The sequence below is a fragment of the Dipodomys ordii genome, unplaced genomic scaffold (assembly GCF_000151885.1).
Source record: "Dipodomys ordii isolate 6190 unplaced genomic scaffold, Dord_2.0 Scaffold7, whole genome shotgun sequence".
Taxonomy (NCBI): domain Eukaryota; kingdom Metazoa; phylum Chordata; class Mammalia; order Rodentia; family Heteromyidae; genus Dipodomys; species Dipodomys ordii.
The window spans coordinates 720,276-742,778 of record NW_012267223.1 but is presented as its reverse complement, the minus strand read 5'-3'; the positions used below and the strand labels follow the sequence as shown (position 1 = coordinate 742,778).

Here is a 22,503-nt window from a genome sequence, read left to right as displayed (position 1 = left end):
ATGGGGCTTGAACTCTGGGCCTGGGTGCTGTCCCTCAGGTCTTCAACTCCAGGCGAGTGCTCTACCACTTGAGCCACAGCACCACTTCTGGTTTTTGGGTGGTCTATTGGAGATAAGTGTCTCACAACCTTTCTGGGCCGGGCTGGCTTTGAACCTCGATCCTCAGATCTCAGCCTCTTCAGTAGCTAGGATTAACAGGTGTGAGCCACCAGCACCCAGCTAGTTTTGGCATTTTTCATGGCATCTAAGTCCAGGAGAAATGAAGAAAGTGGCAAGGGCCAGAGGGCCCCCCAGACTCCAGTACTGAGTCCTTAAGGGGGTCATCTACAGGAAGCAGAGGTGTTCTGAGGAGTGTTAACCGTTGACTATTTTCGTTGTTGTTCTTATATTGGTGCTGGGTGTTGAGTCCAGGGTCTTGGCCACAGCTCGCTGAGCACTCTAATGCTAAGCCACCTCCCAGTCTCTACTTTTGTCTCTTGAGGCCTTCTAGAGCTGGAGTTGGGCACCAGTGGCTCACGCTGCGATCCTAACTACTCAGGGAGCTGAGATCTAGAGGTTCGTGGTTTGAAGCTAGCTTGAGGAAAAACCAGTTAATCACCAAAGTGCCAGGCTCAGATGGCACAGCTCCAGTCAGGAGTCAGCAAGTCCGATGAAGAAGTCAAAACACTAGTTAGAATGAATGAACTGCCGCCGGAGGGGTAACTCGTGTTGTTTTGGAACACACTAATAAGCCCCTTCTAAACTCTCCCTGCTCCCCTTCCTTCTGCAGCTGCACACGAGCATCCTTACGGGTCTCTCTTGTCGGGATCTGCGGAGATTTGGAGTCCTCGTGTCTGCTGTGATCGCAAAGTCGTGGCCCAAGAACGGTGGGACACCCACTGAGGACCTGGATGAGGTTTTGAAGCACCTGCTCACGTGGCCAGATGCAAAGCGGGTCTTCAGCTTGTACGGTGTGTTGGGGGCCGCCCGTGGCAGGGCCTGTCTAGGGAGCCTGCCCTCGGGTCCCTGCCCCAGGGCTCCTGTGGGAGGGGCTGATGTTCTGTGCAGGAAACAGCGTGGGCAGAGGGACTCAGGCTGGCTGGGGCCACCTTGTGTAGTATGGAGCAGCTAGAACCAAAGGTACTGTTTGCTGAGTGCCTGCTGTGCTGCGTGCCTCCTTCCCCCCTCTGCTCATCCTCCTTAAAGCCTGTTTTCAGATGAGGGGGTGGAAGTGCAGATATTTCTGCCCGGGCTGGCTTTGAACCCTGAGCCTCACATCTCAGCCTCCTGAGTAGCTAGGATTACGTGTGTGTGTGTGTGTGTGTGCACGCGCGCGCGTGTGTGTGCGCGCCCCACAGCTTTCAGCTGTGATTTAATGGTTCAGACACACTTGGTCACATTTTGGTGAGGATGCCAGTACTGGGGGTTGAACTCAGGACCTTGCCTTCCCAGTTCTTCCACTCAAAGCAGGGACTCTACCCCTTGAGCCATGCCTCCGCTTCTGACTTATTGCTGCTTCATTAGAGATAAGTATCTCTCCAATTTGTCTGCCTAAGCTAGCTTTGAACCTCGATTCTCAGATCTCAGCCTGCTGAATAGCTAGGCTAGGTAGGAGCCACTATTGTCTTTAAACAATACTGCGTGAATGTAATATTACTGAAACGGTCCGATGGTGAAGCTGAGCATATTTAAAATCTTGCCCTCTGAATGGATGGGGAGGTTACCACCCACGTGTTTCCAGGTTGCTGAGCCACACAGAGCAGGCAGGCTTGGCTTGGCGTCCTTGGCCCCAAGGCGGCCTGTGCCGGCTCATCCCTGGTGAGGATCAGTGTGCGGTTGCTGACGGGTGGGTTTTACAGGAGCTGGGTAGCAGTCTAAGAACTGGGGGCCAGTGGGAGGCGGGACCCGGAGCAGCCTGGAGCCCAGTGTGAGCTCTGTTCTTCTCCTCAGGGACTAACAAGAGAATATTAGACCACACCACAGATGAGAGCCGGAGGCTCTTGGACGCCGCGGATGCTGCGTTCCGAAGGGTCGTGGGTGACCTCGTGGACGGCACCATTGTGGTCCGACAGTTGGATCTGATCATCAGGCATGAACAGGAGTTCCTTGGCATCTGTGGGCTAAGTACGTGGCAGGGTGCTGCGGCAGCCAGGGGACCTGTGCCAGCGTTGGCATGTGGCTTTTGTGGCTGGTGATCTGTGTGTGTGGACCTGAACTCATGTCCTAGGCACGATCCCTTTGCCATTTTTGCTTAGCAAGTGCTCTACTACTTGAACCACAGCTCTACCTCCGGCTATTTGGTGGTTACTTGGAGATCAGAGTCTCACAGACTTCCCTGCCCTGATTGGCTTTGAACTGCGATCTTCAGATCTCAGCCTCCTGAGTGACTAGGATTACAGGCGTGAGCCACCGGTGTGGTTGAGTGGTTGGTGATCTTTTTAGTACGTATAGGCAGTAGCACTTCTTGCAAGAAAGTTGACAGGTAATACTTTATAATTTTCAGGGGACTCCGAGGACACTATTTCATAAACAGGCAAGCCAAGCCTGGCATCTGGTGGCTCACATCCATCATTTTAGCTACTCAGGAGGCTGAGGTTTAAGGATCTTGGTTCAAAGTCAACCTGGAAGCTGGGTGCTGGTGGCTCATGCCTGTTAATCCTAGCTGCTAAGGAGGCTGAGATCTGAGGATCATGGTTGAAAGCCAGCCCGGGCAGGAAACTCCATGAGACATTTATTTCCAATGAACCACCAGAAAACCAGAAGTAGCGCTGTGGCTCACATGGTAGAATACTTACCTTGAGCTGAAGAGCTGAGAGACAGCGCCCAGGCCCAGAGTTCAAGCCCTACGACTGACCAAAAAAAAAAAAGCCAGCCTGGACAGGAAAGTAGATGACACTCTTATCTAATTACATATATACACATAGAAGTGAAGCTGTGGCTCAAGTGGTAGAGTGCCATCCTTGAGCAAAATACCACAGGGACAGAGCTCTGGCCCTGAGTTGAAGCCTTAGTACCAGCACCAAAAAAGAAAAAGGCAAATCAACAGTGCTGGTTCTGTTTGCATTCCTTGAGTAGAAGCCGTGTCTCCCCAGGAATGCATTCAGCATATAGCAGTAGAAAGAGGGGTCATATATAACTGTTCGTTGTTTTGTTTTCCAGAGAAAGCAGATCTTGTATTCCAGCAGCACAAGTGGGACATGAAGGAAATGCTGCACTGGAGAAAGGCCGAGCTGCAGGCTCTCCAGCAGGAGAGGCAGCGTGTGGACAGCCTACTGAAGCTGTGTGAGCGGCTGAGGCCCTTTGTGCAAGGTGAGCATTCAGGAATCTTCAGGCAGCCGCCCCATGGAGATGGTCAGTGAGCATTCAGGAATCTTCAGGCAGCCGCCCCATGGGGATGGTCAGTGAGCATTCAGGAATCTTCAGGACAGCTGCCCCATGGGGATGGTCAGTGAGCATTCAGGAATCTTCAGGCAGCCGCCCCATGGGGATGGTCAGGGGCGTTCGCTCATAGAGTGGAACATGGTAGCAGGCCCTCATTTCTTTTGTGCTGGTATTGGGGTTCAAACTCAGGATCTGGCACTATCTCTGAGCTGGAGCTTTACCACTTGAGCAATAGCTCCACCTCTAGCTTTTTGGTGGTTCAGTGGAGATCAGAGTCTTATGAACTTTCCTGCCCAGGCTGACTTGGAACTGTGACCCTCAGATTTCAGCCTCCTGAGTAGCTAGGGTTACAGGTATGAGTCACTGGAGCAGGGATTAAAGAATCTTTCTGTTGTTGTTTTATTTATTCATTTTTTTGCCAGTCTTGGGGCTCGAACTCAGGGCCTGGGCTCTGTCCCTGAGCTTCTTTTGCTCAAGGCTAGCGCTCTACCACTTGAGCCACAGCACCACTTCCAGCCTTTTCTGGGTATATTGTGCTAAAGAATGGAACCCAGGGCTTCATGCATGCTAGGCAAGCACTCTACCATTGAGCCATATTCCCAGCCCTATGCATTTTCTGGGAGAACCAGCTTAACTCACAGATTCTTCCTTTTTGGTATTTGCCTCCATGTTTGCAAACGGTCCCCTGGTTTTCTGGGTATCAGTGCTCTCTGATGATTTCCCATGGGGGAGAGGAAGTGCCACCTCTCTTCCCAGGCCCTGCTCATAATGCCACGCCTCTGCGGCATCTGATTGGAGGCCCTGCCCCTGACGCCACGCCTCTGCGGCATCTGATTGGAGGCCCTGCCCCTGATGCCACGCCTCTGCGGCATCTGATTGGAGGCTTGCGCTTCTGGGAAGGTCATTAACCCTGGTGGGGTAAAGACCACACTCTCCAGGGAGCCACAAAGCCACTGTGATCACTTCACCTCTCTTGCGCCGTTTCTCCTGTCAATGAGGTTGCCTTCTGCTTTCTCATGCTCTTCCTCTCTACCTCCGCCTCTATGCCTCTCTCTCGGTGTCCTTAGTGCTGTTCTAGGGCTTGGACTGTTTCTCTGATTTTTCTGCTCAAGTCTGGCACTCTGCCATTTGAACCACAGCTCTACATCCAGCTTTTTGCTTGTTAATTGAAAAAAAATCTCATAAACTTTCCTGCCAAAGCAGGCATCTTGGAGCCACGATCCTTAGATCTCAGCCTACTAAGCAGTTAGGAGTACAGGCGTGAGCCACCAGCGCCCAGCTTTCTCCTCCTTATTTTTGAGATACTTTACTGCCCTGGACTATATCTGGGCACAAAATCCCTCCAACCCTGCCAGCTAGGCTGTGGGTGGCCAGGATAGCAGGAGTGTAGCACCACACTCAGCTCTTCCTTGCAAAAGTCTTATGAACCATTCCTGCCTAGTCTGTCCTTGAATCGAAATCCCAACAATGTCAGTCTCCATTATAGGTACGAGCCACAGACCCCCCTCTACCCCCCCCCGTGTTGTTCCCCACCCCCACCCCTGCTGTGCTGGGGTGAGCCCCAGGACCTCTGCAGGCTGAGCTCTACCTCAGAGCCCCACCCCCATCCTGTGGGTTTGCTTGGACCTCAGCTTTTTTTACCTGTCTGGAGATTTGTTTCTGTGCTGAGATGTAGATTGATTGGGAGGCTGGGGGTTTTCGGAGCAGGGCCTGTGGGGGGCTGTGGCTGCCTTTGTGACTTGAAAAGTCTTTGTCTCCTGCCATCTAAGTAGGAGGAGGGTGAGCACAGCCAGTGGGGAGGGGGGAAGCCACCTTCTCCTGAGAAACAACCCCAGCGCTGCATTCACTGGGCTGTTCTTAGAGATGGGATTAGAAAGAAAAATAACTGCTGCCAAGGGCAGGGCACTGGTGGCTCATGCCTGGAATCCCAGCTACTCAGGAGGCTGTGATTTGAGGACTGTAGTTCAAAGCCAGCGGGGGCACTAAAGCCCTGGAGACTCTCATCTCCAATTAAACACCAGGAAACTAGATGTGGGGCTGTGACTCGTGGGAGAGGGCTCATCTGGAGAAAAGCCTCTGTGCCCAGGATTGGCACAGCACATCAATAAGCAGTAAATAATGCTGCCGTGGTTTGAGATTTGACTCTCAACCCTTTGTTCGAAGTGGACTTTGGAGAGATAGAAGAAAGGCACTGGATGGACCTGAGCATCAAGAGACTGGATGAAGTTGTGACCGTGACTCCGCCCTCTGCCTCCTTCTCCAAGCCAAAGACTCACTACCACCTGCAGCCGGAGGTCCAGGAGATGGTGGCGCAGATAGACCTGCTGAAGGACAGCCACGTCTTCCACACACTGTGGGACACTGCGTCAGAGCAGCTGAACAGCCTGGACCAGGAGTCGGAGAAGCCCATGGTTCTGCTCACCCTGGTGCAGGAGCATCTGTACTCTCCCTGCTACCAGAGGCTCACCAAGCTCTACCAGGACCTGAAGTCGGCAGACATCACCTTCCAGGAGATCAGAGACATTTTTAAGGACTTTGTAGGTAAATACGATGACCTGACGGCCGACCTGAAGGTCATGTGCATGGTGGAGCCCGAGGCCTCTCAGGACTGGATTCCGGAGCGGGTCAAACAGATCAAAGAATACCACAGCCTGCACCAGGCCGCCAGCGCCGCCAGGGTCATCTGGCAGGTCCGCGAGAACTTGGAATTGACAGGCGACTTCAGTGTTCTCTCTACTTTGTTAAGCTTTGTAAGTGATTGTCGGGCCTCCTGGGGGCTGGGGAACCCACCTCAAACTCCTTGGTGCCCTTCTGGCCCGGGAAACAGGGGAGCAAAGGTGCTCGTGGGCTATGCTTGGCTCCACCTTTTCTGGAGAATGCGGCTGCTCCTTAGCCAGGGAGTTTTCTTGGGTCAGTAGGAGGATGGAGAATACAGGAGAGAGAGGACGATGGCCTCTGGGTTATGAAAGCACCGGAGGAACACGTTTTGTCAATTGTTCAGTCATATTTAGTTATTATCTCCAGAAGCAGGAAATACTCCATCACTCCTGTTTGGGCTAAGATGGGAGGGAGGGAAGGGAGGGAGGGAGGGAGGGAGGGTGTGTGTGTGTGTGTGTGTGTGTGTGTGTGTGTGTGTGTGTGTGTGTAAGGAGGGGGGGCTGTGCTGGTCCTGGGACTTGAACTCAGGGCGGTGCTCTACCACTTGAGCCACAGCTCCACTTCCAGCTTTTTGGTGCTTAATCGGAGATCAGAGTCTCATGGACTTCCCTGCCCGGGCTGGCTTCAAGTCACGATCCTCAGATCCCAGCCTCCTCAGTAGCTGGGATACAAGCACAAGCCACTGGTGCCTGGCTTTCTTTCCATATTTATGATACATCATGGCTGATATTATGGCAGAGACGGTGTGGGTCGGGCCTGTCTTGTGGCCGACCGGGGAGGGCAGCGGAGGGGGGCAGCGGAGGGGCGCCCCTTGTCTCCCTTGCTGGTAACGGTGCCAGGCACGCACCGTTGCAGGGCTCAGCCGGGAGATGGTGAGGGGGGTTGTGGGCAGTTGGCATTGCTGCCCGGCCCCCAGCGGAGCTTCCTCTCACAGAGCGAGGACATCGAGACCTACCACAATGAGAAGCTGGCCCAGATCAGCCCAGAGCTCATCCACACCAAGCAGCTGCTGGCCGACATCGGCGAGCGCCGCCGCCGCTGCCTGGAGGAGCTGTGTCTGCAGATGGAGCTGGTCCGCTGGCTGCGAGAGGCGCTGGGAGGTACCACGCTCTTCTGGGCTCGGGGGCTGGAGAGAGTTTCAGAGGGGGCGCTGCGGGCACCCGACCGGTGCCATACGAAGGGCAGGAAGCCGTTCCTGGCCGTCTGTGCGGATGGCTGCGGCCGTTGACCAGGGGTAGAATTTGCATTGGGTGGCTTTGTATATAAACCACTTCCTCTCCCCCACCCCACCCCCAGTTCGGCCCTCATAGCTGGGGGTCCTCTGCCTGCAAGTCTTCCTCCAAGTGATTTTCACCAGAAAATGGGGAGCTCCTGTCAGGGAGAGTGTATGGCTTCATCACGGATGGTGTACGTCTCTTCCCCAGCTAAGAGCTTGACAAACTTACTTAGTTGTGGGGATTCGCTAGAGGAAAGTGGGAGAGGCAGAGACAGAGGCGGGGAGGTGGGAAGAGGGCAGGCAGCAGCAGGGACCTGCAGGGACTGCCTCCTGCCGCTGTGGAGGCTGCACTGGCTCCAGCCGTTGTGGGAGCTTTGCTGCCTCCACCGGGACACTAGGGCCCCCTTGCATCTGTGCCCTTCGGTGGCAACTAGCTCAGGGAGAATGACCTTGAGTTTCTTTTTAACTTTATTGGCAGTGCTGGGGTTTGAGCTTCAGGCTTAGAAGTTCCTAGGCGGGCACGCGGTCACTCGCTCTGGTGATTTCTTTTGTTGTTTTTTTGTTGTTGTTTTTGTTGGTCATGGGGCTTGAACTCTGGGCCTGGGTGCTGTCCCTCAGCTCTTCAGCTCAAGGCGAGCGCTCTACCACTTAAGCCACAGCACCACTTCCAGTTTTCTGGTGTTTTACTTTTTTTTAAATTGGAGATAAGATCGGGGCTGGGAAGGTGGCTCACTGGTAGAGCACTTGCCTTGCATGCATGAGGCCCTGGGTTCCATTCCTCAGCACCACATAAGCAGAAAAAAAAAGTTGGAAGTGGTGCTATGGCTCAAGTGGTAGAGCGCTAGCCTTGAGCTGAAGAGCTGAGGGACAGCGCCCAGGCCCAGAGTTCAGGCCCCATGACCAGACCCCTCCCCCCTCCCAAAAAAAATTGGAGATAAGAGTCTCACAGACTTTTCTGCCCGGGCTGGCTTTGAACTGCAATCCTCAAATCTCAGCCTCCTGAGTAGCTAAGATTACAGGCATGAGCCACGGACACCCAGCTTGCTCTGGTTATTTCTGAGATGGGTCTTAGCTTTCTGCCCAGACTGGAATGGACTGTGCTCCTTCTATTCAGGTTCCTCATGGATAAAACGACAGATTCACCCCACTATACCAGCTTTTTATTGCTCAGGAGTCTCGTTTACCTCAGCCGGCCTCAATCTATAAGTGTTCTATTTTCTGCCTCCCAAGTAGCTGTGACCACAGGTGTGAGCCACTGTCCCTGGTTTTGTCTCAGGTATTAGAGTGAATCACCCATATAGAAATAACAGCCGAGCTTCAGCGAACCTAGCGTAGATTTAAAGAAATAAGGCGCCTGCCGCCCCAGCCAGGGCCAAGGGCAGACATCGCTGCCGGGGAAGCTGGATATCAGTGCACCAGGGTCAGAGACCCCTCCCGCAGGCAGGGAAGCATCCGGGCTCTGTCCCCCTGCGGTCCTGGCATGGCCACTCACAGCTCACAGTGGGGTTTTGCCCCAGATCGGAACCCCATGCCCACGGAGGAGCAGAATGTGCTAACCTCTCTTCTCTCACAAGGCATCCACGAGCTCAAGGTGTTTGTGGACCTGGCCTCCATCTCAGCCGGGGAGAATGACATGGACGTGGACCGGGTGGCCTGCTTCCACGACGCCGTGCAGGGCTACGCTTCCCTGCTGTACAAGCTGGACCCCGGGGCAGGCTTCCGGGAGGTCCAGCGGCATCTGGGAGACCTGTGGAAGGCTCTGGACAATGACCCATGCCTACCCGACAAGCTGGTGAGCGTTCCTTCCACCTCCGGGGCAGACGGCGGTCACCGAGGCGCCGCTGAGCGTCCTCGGGCCGAGACGGAGCCCACGGTCATGCCCCTGGGTGGAGGGTGCCATTTAACGGATGCAGAGCCATTTAACGGATGGCTGTCTATGACTCTTCCTGTGTGGAAATGTGTCAGAGAGATGTACATCTGCAGACCACTGCAGTCATCTCCAAGCTCCAAACTCGTGTGGACCAAAGCTGCAAAGCCGTGTGGACCAAAGCGTCACTACATGTGACCAGTATTTTTTTTTTTTTTTTGTCAGTCATGGGGCTTGAACCCTGGGTCTGGGCGCTGTCCCTCAGCTCTTTAGCTCAAGGCTAGCACTCTACCACTTGAGCCACAGCGCCACCTCCAGCTTTCTTCTGCTTACGTGGTGCTGAGGAATTGAATCCAGGGCCTCATGCATGCAAGGCAAGCGCTCTACCACTGAGCCACCTTCCCAGCCCCATGTTACCAGTATTTTTTTCCAGATGGTAATGATGACCATTTTATTCTGTGAGATTTTGGTATTTTCCACAATTGATATTGATTGTGTGTTTTTGTGTGTGTATGTGTGTATATGCACACACACTTGTCCTGGGGCTTGAACTCAGGGCCTGGGCACTGTCCTTGAGCTGCTTTGGCTCAAGGCTAGCACTCTTAACACTTGAGCCACAGTGCCACTTCTGGCTTTTTGGGCAGTTTAACGGAGATGCAAGTCTTACAGGCTTTCCTGCCTAGGCTGGCTGGGATTACAGGCGTGAGCCACCAATGCCAGGCTTTAAAAACACTTGGACATAAACGAACTTACCTTGAAAGTTGGAGAAAGCTGTGCTGGGTCCCGGCAGACCCGGGCCAATTCTCCGGGTGCAGTCAGAGGAGGATAGGGTGTGGAGCAGGGAGCCGAGCCGGCCGCGTGCGCTCTGCCCCGTCGGGAGTGCAGAGCAGAAGCACAGCCAGAGTAGTCAGGGCTCCCCGCGCATCCGTCCTCCGAGGCCCTGAGCCCCTGCGGCACGCGGCGGCCCCCCACTCAGCCTCCGCGGCCCCTGAGGGCTGGCAGCCCCGTGGGCATGAGTGATGCGCGGAGGCAAGCCCACTGCATGAGAAGGGTCCTGCTGGCATGGGCAGAGCCCATGGACGCGGCCCAGGCCCGGGGCGGCCGCCCCAGCCCCGGAGAATGAAGGCCGTGGAGTGGCCGATGTGAGGCCCAGGCGGAGGTAAGATGGGCAAAGAGCAGAAGGCCGGCCAGGGGAGACAGTCCCCGGCTGTATCCTCCACCTTTGTCTCAACAGAGAGACTCCGCCAGGAACTTGGCATGGCTGAAGACGGTGAAGGAGAGCCACGGCTCCGTGGAGCTGTCCTCGCTGTCCCTGGCCACGGCCATCAACAGCCGGGGAATCTACGTGATTGAGGCGCCCCGAGGAGATGGGAAGGTGAGCCCCCGGGGTTCCTGGCGGGCCCGGGCAGGGGAGGGGGCGATCTGGGCCTGAAAACCCTCTCTACGCCCCTGACCTGCCCAGGTGAGCATGGATGCCGTGCTGCGCCTGCTCCTCCCTGAGGGCCACAGCAGCACGGAGACTGTGCGTGACTACTCCCTGGAGGAGCTGAAGGAACTTCTGAACAAGCTGATGCTGATGTCTGGCAAGAAAGACCACAACCACGTGGAGCTGGAGAAGTTCTCCGAGGTGAGGGTGTGCTTCCGTGCTGCTGCGTGGAGCTGCGCCACGCTCTCCCTCTCTGGCATGGGGCAAGGGGTCAGCGTTGGCACTGGCTGGGCAGCTGGCTGTGCTCACCAGCCGTCTGGGTCTGCACGGGGCCTGCGCACGCGTGGTAGCTGCGGACAGGCCCCTGAGCCCACAGGCCTCGAGGGCAGGGCTTCCTCCTCGTGGTCCCCACACGGGCCCGGCTGTGCCCGGAGGAGATGACCCAGAGGTCCTCAGAAAAAGCAAAAATGGTAAATTGCTTCACCTGACAAGAACCCAAACACCTGGTGGGTGCCAGTGGCTCACATCTATAGTCCTAACTGGTCAGGATGCGGAGATCTGAGGACTGAAGTTCAAAGCCAGCCTAGGTAGAAAAGTCTGTGAGACTCTTTTACTCTGAAAAGCTGGAAGTGGAGCTGTGGCTCAAGTGTAGAGCAAAAAATTGAAAGGACAGCACCCAGGCCCTGATTTCAAGCCTCAATACTGGCGCGCGTGCGCACGCACGCACACACACACACACACACACAGATTCAATTTGATTGGGCATTGTTTGTCAAAACATCACAGCCTAATGGATATAGATGGATTGGTGTCTAAATAGTCTCGTTGTATAAGGAGGTTTTCTTTAAAGTTCATATGAACTTTACACTTGATATTTTATGAGTGGGTGTGTGTATGGGTGTATACTGGTTCCAAGGCTTCAGTTCAGGGCCGGGGCATTTTTTTGCTCAAGGCTGGTGCTCTAGCACTTGAGCCACAGTCCCATCCTTTAGTGGTTATTTGGAGATGAGTCTCTTAGAAGCCAGGCGCTAGTGGCTCAAGCCTGTAGTCCTACTCAGAATGCTGAGATCCAAGGATTGTGGTTTGAAGCCAGCACAGGCAGAAAAGTCCATGAGGGGCTGGGAAGGTGGCTCAGTGGTAGAGCACTTGCCTTGCATGCCTGAGGCCCTGGGTTCGATTCCTCAGCACCACATAAGCAAAAGGAAAAAAGCCGGAAGTGGCGCTGTGGCTCAAGTGGTAGAGCACTAGCCTTGAGCTGAAGAGCTAAGGGACAGCACCCAGGCCCAGAGTTCAGGCCCCACGACCGGACCCCCCCCCCAAAAAAAAAAGAAAGAAAAGTCCATGAGATGCTTGTTTCCAGTTAACCACCAGAAAAACAGAACTGGCTTAAAGGAGTAGAGCACCAGCCTTGAGTGAAAAAAGCTCAGGGACAGTACCCAGGCCTGAGGACAAACCTCACCACTGACCAAAAAGAAAAAAAAAAAAATCTCATGGATTTTCCTGTCCAGACTGGCTTTAGACTTGATCCTCAAATCTCAGCCTCCTGACTAGCTAGGATTACAGGTGTGAGCTACCATTGATATTCTTTATTTTTTGTCGGTCATGGGGCTTGAACTCTGGGCCTGGGCGCTGTCCCTCAGCTCTTCAGCTCAAGGAGAGCGCTCTACCACTTGAGCTACAGCGCCACTTCCGGTTTTCTGGTAGTTTATTGGAGATAGGAGTCTCACGGTCTCTCCTGCCTGGGCTGGCTTTGAACCGCGATCCTCAGATCTCAGCCTCCTGAGTAGCTAGGATGACAGGCGTGAGCCTCCAACCATTGATATTCTTTATCTTTTACCTTTTTGCTGTGATGAGGCTGATCCGATCAATGAGGGAGGAGCAATAATCATAATGATTGTGTGTGTTTCTGTGGCAATGAGTGACTCTAAGACAAAGACTCCACGTTGGAGTTACGAGGCTGTGTTTAGAATACTGGTTCCCGTCCAGCACCTCACAGCACCAGTCTCCGGCCCGCTCCTCCCGCTGCCTGCCTCACGGTTGCTTTCCTCCTCGCAGGTGTTCTGCAGCGTCCAGCGGCTTGTCCAGGCCTTCATCAACCTGTACTCTGCTGGAAACATGCTGTTCAGGACCTGGATGGTAGAGATCTACTGCAGCCCCAGGAAGGGTGTCTGCGTGCGCATGGACTTGGGCCTGGAGCTGGTGGGCCAGCTGGCAGAGCACGGAGATGTCCTCGAGTGCCTGGAAGCCCTCTGCAGGCAGATGGAGACGTTCCTGCACCAGTGGAAGGAGGAAGTGAAACAGAAGCGAAGGGAGCACTTTTACCTCAACTTCTACACGGCAGAGCAACTGGTCTACCTGAGCACCGAGCTCAGGAAGCCGAGTCCCAGCACCGCCGCGCTGATGATGCTGTCCTTCATCCTAGACGGCTGCACAGCCAGCGATATCCTCTGCGCCACAGAGGCGTGCGTGGATAAGGTTACCAGAGACCGGGAGACCAAAGCGAGGACAGCTCTCTGTTTGTTGCTCAAACTCATGCCTGGCCTGGTGCCCAAGCTGAAGATCATCATGGAAAAGTCCATCATGTGCATCAGTGCCCTTCTGCCCGGGTGCTTGGACCTGGAGGCCCTTGGCTGCTGTCTGGCAGAGCTGGCCAGGCGGAATGGACCTCCCGTGGAACGCACCCTGCCCAGAGGCCTGCGTGTCGGCCGGCCCAACCTGGTCTTGTGTGGTCACTCCGACGTGCTGCCCGCTGCCCTGGCCCTCTACATGCAGGACCCACACCAGCCCCTGCCCACCTTCGACGAGGTGCTGGTGTGCACGCCGCAGACCGAGCTGGAGGAGGTGGCGCTGCTGCTGCGCCGCTGCCTCACCCCAGGCTCCCGGGACCACAAGGTCTACAGCCTGCTGTTTGCCGACCAGCTGAGCTACGAGGTGGGCTCCCAGGCCGAGGAGCTCTTCCAGGACCTGTGCAAGCGCGTCCACCGCGAAGACTACCGGCTGGTGCTGGTGTGCGACGCGGAGCGGGAGCACTGCTACCTCCCCTCCGCCTTCAGCCAGCACAAGGTCCTCCTCGTCCCGCAGGCTCCGCTCAAGGACATCCAGGCCTACCTGGGGGACCATTTCCAGGTTCCGGAGCAGACCCCCTCGGCCGCGGCTGTGTTTGGAGACCGGCTGTGTGTTGGGCTGGTGACTTCGGAAAGGGCGGGTGTCGGTAAGGGGGGCCCTGGGGCAGACGGGTCCCCGCCGGAAAGACCCAGGAAGACAGTGCTCCCACAGATAACACCCTGCTGCAGGTGGAGAAACTGAGTCCAGGGAGACTGTGACTCCCCAGTAGTTAGAAATCAGCATATCTGCCAGAATCTGATCTTTTTTATTTTTGTTTTTGTTTTTGGTACTGGGGATCGAACCCAGGACATTGCACTTGCTAGGCAAGTGCTTTGCCACTGAGCTACATCCTAGCCCAATCTTTTTTATTTTTTTTGCAGTCCTGGGGCTTGAACTCAAGGCCTGGATGCTGTCCCTGAGCCTCTTTGTGTTCAAGGCTAGTGCTTTACCACTTGAGACACAGCATCACTTCCAGCTTTTTCTTGAGTGGTCTATTGTAGATAAGAGTCTCACAGACTTTTCTGCCCTGGCCTGTGTTTAAACCACGATCCTTAGAGCTCGGCCTCCTGAATAGCTAGGATTACAGGCGTGAGCCACGGGGTCTCCACTTGGCCTTGATGGTCTTAGCTCATTGTCTTACACCTCATTGTCTTACACCTCATTGTCTTACCTCCCGAGTCTCTGAGATTACAGGCGTGCAGTGCTCTACCCAGCATCCAGGGGCCCTTGGTGCCCCTTGAGTTAGCACGTGTCCCCCGCTGCAGGGCAGTGGTGACCACCAGCTGCTGACAGGGCCCCATGCTTGCTCTTGTTGTCCTAGCCCACCCGTCGTGCTCTGTTCTGTGTGGACGGTGGTGGCCGGCCGGCCTGGGCAGCAGGGACGGGGGAGGCTGGCGTCAGGGTTTGTGTGCTCTCTGCCTTGGCGTGGGGCTGCAATCTCTTGGAGGTCTTTGCCTCTTGGCCCCCCTCGAGATCTAATGGCTACGTTTCCATATTGCAGGAAAATCTCTCTACGTGAAGAGGTTACATGGGAAACTGAGAAAGAAGTTAAACCATCAAAAAGTACCTTTAAAAACCATTCGGCTGACTGAGCCTCGGGTGGATGAGAGCTACGTGCTGAGCTCCCTCCTGCCCTTCCTGACCGAGAGAGATCAGCAGACGCCTGTGATATTCCACCTGGACGTGACCAGCTCTGTGCGCGCCCCTCCCTGCCCCTCCCTGGGGGGGGGAACTCCTCCCCAGAAAAGCCCTGGGGGCCTGGGGGTGGGCCACGGCCTCAGGCTTTGTGCTCACAGGCCCTCCTGATCCTTTCTTTAGGTAAAGACTGGCATTTGGGTGTTCCTTTTCAAACTCCTCATTTTACAATACCTCATGGACGTGAGGGGGAAGATATGGCTGCGGAACCCCTGCCATTTATACATCGTGGAAATCCAGAAGGGCAGCTCAGAGCAGCCTGAGCGGTCCTCTAAGCTGGTAAGCAGGGAACGCTGTGGTCCTGGCCAGGGCTTCGCCAGCCCCTCTGTCTGGGAGTGAACCGTTCTTGGGTTTCCACAACTTTTTTTTTTAATTGTGAAAATACCGTACAGAGGGGTTACAGTTACATGGGCAAGATAATGAGTACATTTCTTATCAAGCATTGTTGCCTCCTTTGTTTCTCCTTCCCATCTCTTCTCCACAACATTTTTTTTTGTCGGTCATGGGGCTTGAACTCTGGGCCTCAGCTCAAGGTGAGCACTCTACCACTTGAGCCACAGCACCACTTCTGGTTTTCTTGGGGTTCATTGGCGATAAGAGTCTCATGGACTTTCCTGCTCAGATTTCAGATCTCAGCCTCCTGAGTAGCTGGGATGGCAGGCTGAGCCACCAGCGATCCTCAGATCTCAGCCTCCTGAGGAGCTGGGATGGCAGGCTGAGCCGCCTGCGATCCTCAGATCTCAGCCTCCTGAGTAGCTGGGATGGCAGGCTGAGCCACCTGCGATCCTCAGATCTCAGCCTCCTGAGTAGCTGGGATGGCAGGCTGAGCCACCTGCGATCCTCAGATCTCAGCCTCCTGAGTAGCTGGGATGGCAGGCTGAGCCGCCGGCGCCCGGCCTCCACCACTTTTGCCATAGGAAGCAGCTGACTCCATGGTTAGTACAGAAAAATAGCCATCATTAAACTTGGTTGTTTTGTTTCATTTCTTTTTTGTGTGCTTGAGCGTTAGGGCTGGGGCTCTGTCCTTGAGCTTTTGTGCTCAAGGCTAATGTTCTACCACTTCTGGCTTTTGGGTAGTTAAGTAGAGGTAAGAAGAGTTTCAGGGACTTTCCTTCCCCAGTTGGCTTTGAACCGTGATCCTCAGATCTCGGCCTCCTGGGTAGCTGGGATTTCAGGTGTGAGCACCAGCGCCCAGCTTAGTTATAACAGTTCTATTCATGTCTCTTCTTTGTAGAATTCGCATGTCCCTCCGTTCAGATTTCTTGACGTCTTCCCCACGGTCACCTGCAGACCTCCCAAGGAGGTGATCGACATGGGGCTGAGTCCACAGCGGAGGCTCAGGGAGCCCGGGATGGACAGGAAGGAGTTCTGCAGCACAGCGTTCCAGAGACCTTTCCAGTACCTGAAACGCTTCCACCAAAAGGAAAACCTAGACTGGTTTGAGTACCAAGAAGGCTCCGTGGAAGGCACCCCGGAGGAGTGCATCCAGCACCTCCTCATTTACTGTGGGGTGGTGAACCCGTCCTGGTCCGAGCTGAGGAATTTTGCTCATTTCTTGAACTGTCAGCTGCAGGACTGTGAGAACTCGCTCTTCTGCAAGCCGGATTTCATCGGCGACACTCTGAGGGGTTTCAAAAACTTCGTGGTCACCTTCATGATCCTGATGGCGAGGGATTTCGCCACCCCAACGCTTCACACCTCCGACCAGAGCCCCGGGGGTCACTTGATCACCATGGACGGGGTTGCGGAGGAAGATCTGGCTCCCTTCTCTCTCCGGAAGAGGTGGGAGTCGGAGCCCCACCCGTATGTCTTCTTCAACGGCGACCGCACAACCATGACCTTCATTGGCTTCCACCTCCAACCCAAGAATAACGGCTTTGTGGACGCCATCAATCACCAGACCCAGCAGGTGATCAAGAGCGACATCATGACGACGGAGCTGTACCAGGGGCTCTTGCTTCAGCGGGTCCCCTTCAACATCGACTTCGACAGCCTACCCAGACACGATCAACTGGAACGCCTCTGCCTGGCACTGGGGATTCAGTGTGCCACCGACCCCGACGAGACCTACGAGCTCACGACAGACAACATGCTCAAGATCCTGGCCATCGAAATGCGGTTCCGGTGTGGGATCCCCGTGATCATCATGGGAGAGACGGGCTGTGGGAAAACCAGGCTCATTAAGTTCCTCAGTGACCTGCGACGTGGCCGTGTCTCTGCCGAAACAATGCAGTTGGTGAAGGTCCACGGGGGCACCACCCCGGCCACCATCTACTCCAAAGTCTGGGAGACGCAGGAGCTCGCCATCGAGAATCAGGAGCAGCATCAGTTGGACACCATCTTGTTCTTTGATGAAGCCAACACGACAGAAGCCATCAGCTGCATCAAAGAAGTCCTGTGCGACCGGACGGTGGACGGGCAGCCCTTGGAGGAGGACTCGGGCTTGCAGATCATCGCCGCCTGCAACCCTTACCGGAAGCACTCGGAGGAGGCGATCAGCCGCCTGGAGTCGGCAGGCTTGGGGTACCGGGTCAGGGCCGAGGAGACAGCGGAGAGGCTGGGGTCCATCCCCCTCAGGCAGCTGGTGTACCGGGTCCACGCGCTGCCCCCGAGCCTCATTCCTCTGGTGTGGGACTTTGGGCAGCTGAATGACATGGCAGAGAAGCTGTACATCCGGCAGATCGTCCAGAGACTGGTTAGTTGCATGGAGGTGGAGGACGCGGACACACAGGTGATCACAGGCGTGCTGGCCGCCTCGCAGGCCTTCATGAGGAGGAAGGAGACCGAATGCAGTTTTGTCAGCCTGAGGGATGTGGAGCGCTGCATGAAGGTTTTCAAGTGGTTTCACGACCACAGCAAGATGCTCTTGGCCAAGCTGGATGCCTCTCCCTGCGAGTCCCACATCAGCGATGGTCACTTCGTCAGAAATCCCACGCTCTGGTCTCTGGTTATGGCCATTGGGATATGTTACCACGCCTCTTTAGAGGACAAGGAATCGTACCGGCAAGCCGTCTGCCCCTGCTTCCCCGAGCCCTACGATGACAGCCGGGTCATCCTGGAGGAGATCACTCGCACGCAGGACCTTTTTCTGAACGGGGTGCCCCTCAGGAAGACCATCGCCAAGAACCTGGCGTTGAAGGAGAATGTCTTCATGATGATCGTCTGCATCGAGCTCCGGATCCCGCTCTTTCTGGTGGGAAAGCCGGGCAGCTCCAAGTCTCTGGCCAAGACCATTGTGGCGGACGCCATGCAGGGCCAGGCCGCGCACTCCGAGCTGTTCCGCAGCCTGAAGCAGGTGCACCTGGTGTCCTTCCAGTGCAGCCCCCACTCCACCCCCCAAGGCATCATCGGCACCTTCAAGCAGTGCGCCCGCTTCCAGCAGGGCAAGGACCTGCAGCACTACGTCTCCGTGGTGGTGCTGGACGAGGTGGGGCTGGCGGAGGACTCCCCCCAGATGCCCCTGAAGACGCTGCACCCCCTGCTGGAAGACGGGTGCATCGAGGACGACCCGTCCCCACACAAGAAAGTCGGCTTCGTGGGCATCTCCAACTGGGCCCTGGATCCCGCCAAGATGAACCGCGGGATCTTTGTGTCCCGCGGCCGTCCCAACGAGCGGGAGCTCATCGAGAGCGCCCGGGGCATCTGCTCTTCCGACCCCATGGTTCAGCACAGAATCCAGGGGTACTTCACACCCTTTGCCAGGGCCTATGAAGCCGTGTGCCGGAGACAGGACAAGGAGTTCTTCGGGCTCCGCGACTACTACAGCCTCATCAAGATGGTCTTCGCCACGGCTAAGGCCTCCAGCAGGAAGCCTTCCGAGCGGGGCATCGCGCATGCCATCCTGCGGAACTTCAGCGGCAAAGACGACATCCCGGCCCTGGACATCTTCACGGCCAGCATCCCGGAGGCCAGGTACACGGACAGAGTCAGCACCGTCGAGCTGATCAGGCAGAACATCTTCGGGGGCCCCGAGAGGGCAGCCGGCGAGGACCCCGACCACGACGCCGAGGCCCGCTACCTCCTGGTGCTGACCAAGAACTACGCGGCCCTGCCCATCCTGCAGCAGATGCTCAGCGCGGGGGCCCAGCAGCCCGAGATCATTTTTGGCTCGAGTTTCCCCCAGGACCAGGAATACAGCCAGATCTGCAGGAACATCAACCGGGTAAAGATCTGCATGGAGACTGGCCGCACGGTGGTGCTGCTGAACCTGCAGAACCTGTATGAGAGCCTGTACGACGCGCTCAACCAGTACTACGTCTACCTCGGGGGCCAGAAGTATGTGGACCTCGGCCTGGGCACCCACCGCGTCAAGTGTCGGGTCCACGCGGACTTCCGGCTCATCGTCATCGAGGAGAAGGACGTGGTGTACACGCAGTTCCCCGTGCCCCTCATCAACCGGCTGGAGAAGCACTACCTGGACATCGGCACCATGCTGGAGGACAGGCAGAGGCGCATCGTGCAGGAGCTGGCCAAGTGGGCGCGGGACTTTGCGGAGGTGAAAACCCAGCAGTTCACGGCCGGGCACAGGTACCGCGCCGAGGACGTCTTCGTTGGCTACCACTCAGACGCCTGTGGTGCCGCCGTGCTGCAGGCCATGGACAGGCAGGGCCCCGGGGAGCTGGCCACCGAGGAGATGTCCGACAGGGTGCTGGAGGCCGCCAAGCTGATCCTGCTGGACTGTGCCACGCCGGACGCCGTGGTCCGGCTGAGCGCCTCCGCGCTGGGCGCGCACACTGCCCGGCAGCTGGCGGGGAGCTACTACCACGCGCAACAGCACGACTCCTTCGCAGACTTCCTGCAGGCTCACCTGCGCGCCCCACATCCGGAGCGCCACGCCGTCCTCACAGAGGTGCCTGACCCCCCAGCCCCCCACCTGTACCCCTGGGGCTGGGAACTCTCCATCATGGGGAAGCCACGGTGTAGGAATGATGCAGAGCACTGCTGAGACTTTTGGCTCCTCTGTGCACAGTAAAGAGAAGTTCAGTGTCACTGAGCTTCAAGCATCGGCTTCTGAGCGGGGCTGGGCGCTGGTGGCCACGCTGTCGGCAGCACCAGGCTCCTCTTGGAGGCCGCACCTCTGCGCACAGGACCAGGGTGTTGAGGGGGTTGATGGCATGGGCTCATGGGGTGGAAGGTCAGCCTCGAGTGAAAAAGCTCAGAGTAGTGCCCAGGCTCTGAGTTCAAGGCCCAGAATTGGATTGGCACAAAGAAGAAAAAAGCTAGCTGTAGACAGGTAGTGCTGATTGCTCACTGCGTAGAGGGGCAGCAGGCAGTGGGGGTTCTAGGGCGTCCCTGGGTCTCCCCGGAGCTAGCTGGGAGCTTTCGTCAGGGCTGAGATCACAGGGATGAGCCCCAGGCTGGAGCCAAGCATGGAGCCCACTTGGCTGCGTTGGAGCTGGTGGGTGTGGGGGTCGGTGGGCCGGTGGTCGGGCCAGCCCGGGCTGCGGGTTCGGTTCGGGAGCTGGGGTGTCGGCACACCGGAACGTTTGACTTTTCACACTGACTCCGCCCTCGAGCGTGAACCAGACCACAGTGTGCTGAGCCTCCGGCTCACGGATGAGAACCCCAGTTGGGACCGAGGGCCGGAAGACACGTGGGCATCTCAGAAGGACGGGGCGGGCGTGCCCACCCTGAGGCCTGCGGGCAGCGGGGCACGGGGGCTCCAGCTCACCGTCTGTGCTGTCACTTTGCAGGTCACTACTTTCTCCAGGCTGCTCACCGGTCACGACTGTGAGGCCTTAGAGGCAGAGGTGCAGGGCTTGGCCTCCAGACCCACGCTGCTGTGTCTGCAGCAGTTTGACACGGAGAGCTCGTTCCTCAAGAAAGTCAGGTGAGCTGCACCTTCCTGCCCCCCCCATTTCCTGCGCACCCTCGCGAGGCCCCTCTGTCCCCGCCTCTCAGTTCCTATCTTTAGGATGCTTGCTCCGGCTGTCTTTCTAAGTGGTCTGCTTTTCAGGGGGGAAACCACAGCGGCCTGCTGATTTCTGTGCAGCCTCTGCACTTTTGGGGGGAAATTCCTTGTCCCTTTCTTGGATGGAGAATGCACTTAGAGCCGGGCGCCGGTGGCTCTCACCTGTAATCCTAGCTACTCAGGAGGCTGAGAGCTGAGGATGGTGGTTCAAAGCCAGCCCGGGTAGGAAAGTCCATGAGACTCTTACGTCCAGTTAACCCGCAAAAAGCCAGAAGTAGAGCTGTGGATCAAGTGATAGAATGCTGACCTTGAACAGAAAGCTAAGAGGCTGCACCCAGACCCTGAAAACCAAGCCACTGGATCTGAAGGGAGGGAGGAAGAGGGGGGGACTGATTTGCATATTCCCCTTTTTCTTCAGAAGCTGCCTCGTGGACACAGCTGGGGACAGAGTTCTCATCATCCAGACCGACTTCAGTGACACCACCCAAGGTGGCCAGCTGATCGCCTCGGCCAAGTACGCTTTTCAGGGTTTGTCTCTGAAACAGCGTAGGGAACCCAGATTTCTTCAGGACTTTCTGCAGAATTTCTGCCCTGAAGCCAATAGATATAATCATAAGAAAGTGCTTCTCCCTGGAGACAAGGAGAGCTAGAGAAACTGCAAAAAAGAAAAAAGAAAGGCTGGAGACGTTGGTCAGGCAGTAGAGCACCTGCCCAAGGCTCTGAGTTCAAACCTCAGTATGGAGAGGGACAAAAAAGCCAAAGACAAGTAAATAATAGAGTGTTAATAGTCTAGTTTTTGGTCTTTGTTGATTTTTCAATTGCCCAATTAAAGTTACTGCAAGTTGAAAGGCACAAAACTGTATGAATGCTTTTGGACATCTTTATGGTGTTCCTAGTGGAACTCTGATACTCTCCGGATTAACTATGTGAAATACCAGATTAACTGTGTTCATTTGGCAAGTATCAAGATTATGGCAGCATGCTATAGAGTGATATCTGGGCGTTTTAACACACTGGAGGCCGAAGTTCTTTCAGAGTTGTCAAACCCCGCCAGGTCTAGCCTCGGCTCCCGGCCCCCTGCCCCGGCCCCCTGGAGGGCCGGCCAGGATGCTCGAGGGCGGTGGGGGGGGCCCTGGAGGGCTGGCCAGGCTGCACAAGCATCGGGGCCCTGCGATGGGGGGAGGGCAGGCTTCTGGCTGGTGGTGGCCCACTGAATGAGCACCTGTGAGTTCGCTCACAGGGAAGAAGTGCCTGTCATGAAGTATGACAATGACTTCAGGCTAGAACTCCTGTCACCAAGGGTGGCCCCGTGGCCTGCCAGACCCCCACTGCCTTCCACGGCGCGGCTTCCGCTCAGTGGCTGGCTTGGAGTTGATTTTTTTTTTTTGGTCGGTTGTGGGGCTTGAACTCTGGGCCTGGGCACTGTCCCTCAGCTCTTCAGCTCAAGGCAAGCGTTCTACCACATTGAGCCACAGCACCACTTCTGGTTTTCTAGTGGTTTATTGGAGCTAAGTGTCTCACAGACTTTCCTGCCCGGGCAGGTTTTGAACCTCGATCCTCAGATCTCAGCCTCCTGAGTAGCTAAGATGACAGGCGTGAGCCACGGCACCCAGCTGGGATTGATTTTTTTGTTGTTGTTTTTGGGTCTGGTTGTGGGGCCTGAACTCTGAGCCTGGGCGCTGTCCCTCAGCTCTTCAGCTCAAGGCTAGCGCTTTACCACTTGAGCCACAGCACCACTTCCGGCTTTTTTCTTTTTGCTTATGTGG

At 56.1% G+C, this 22,503-nt stretch overlaps 1 protein-coding gene across 1 annotated transcript in view; it reads left to right on the top strand.

Annotated features, from left to right (window-relative positions):
- The window catches only part of Rnf213 (ring finger protein 213), a 97,211-nt gene that overhangs the window by 42,969 nt on the left and 31,739 nt on the right, over nt 1-22,503 (top strand). The window contains exons 22-35 of the mRNA XM_013036259.1: nt 770-950; nt 1,930-2,103; nt 3,139-3,288; nt 5,524-6,110; nt 6,953-7,118; nt 8,809-9,026; nt 10,336-10,476; nt 10,564-10,728; nt 12,583-13,738; nt 14,633-14,826; nt 14,950-15,105; nt 16,061-19,675; nt 20,520-20,656; nt 21,156-21,251. Of these exons, the coding sequence (XP_012891713.1) occupies nt 770-950; nt 1,930-2,103; nt 3,139-3,288; nt 5,524-6,110; nt 6,953-7,118; nt 8,809-9,026; nt 10,336-10,476; nt 10,564-10,728; nt 12,583-13,738; nt 14,633-14,826; nt 14,950-15,105; nt 16,061-19,675; nt 20,520-20,656; nt 21,156-21,251 (7,136 nt within the window). The remainder of the gene's footprint in view (nt 1-769; nt 951-1,929; nt 2,104-3,138; nt 3,289-5,523; nt 6,111-6,952; nt 7,119-8,808; nt 9,027-10,335; nt 10,477-10,563; nt 10,729-12,582; nt 13,739-14,632; nt 14,827-14,949; nt 15,106-16,060; nt 19,676-20,519; nt 20,657-21,155; nt 21,252-22,503) is intronic.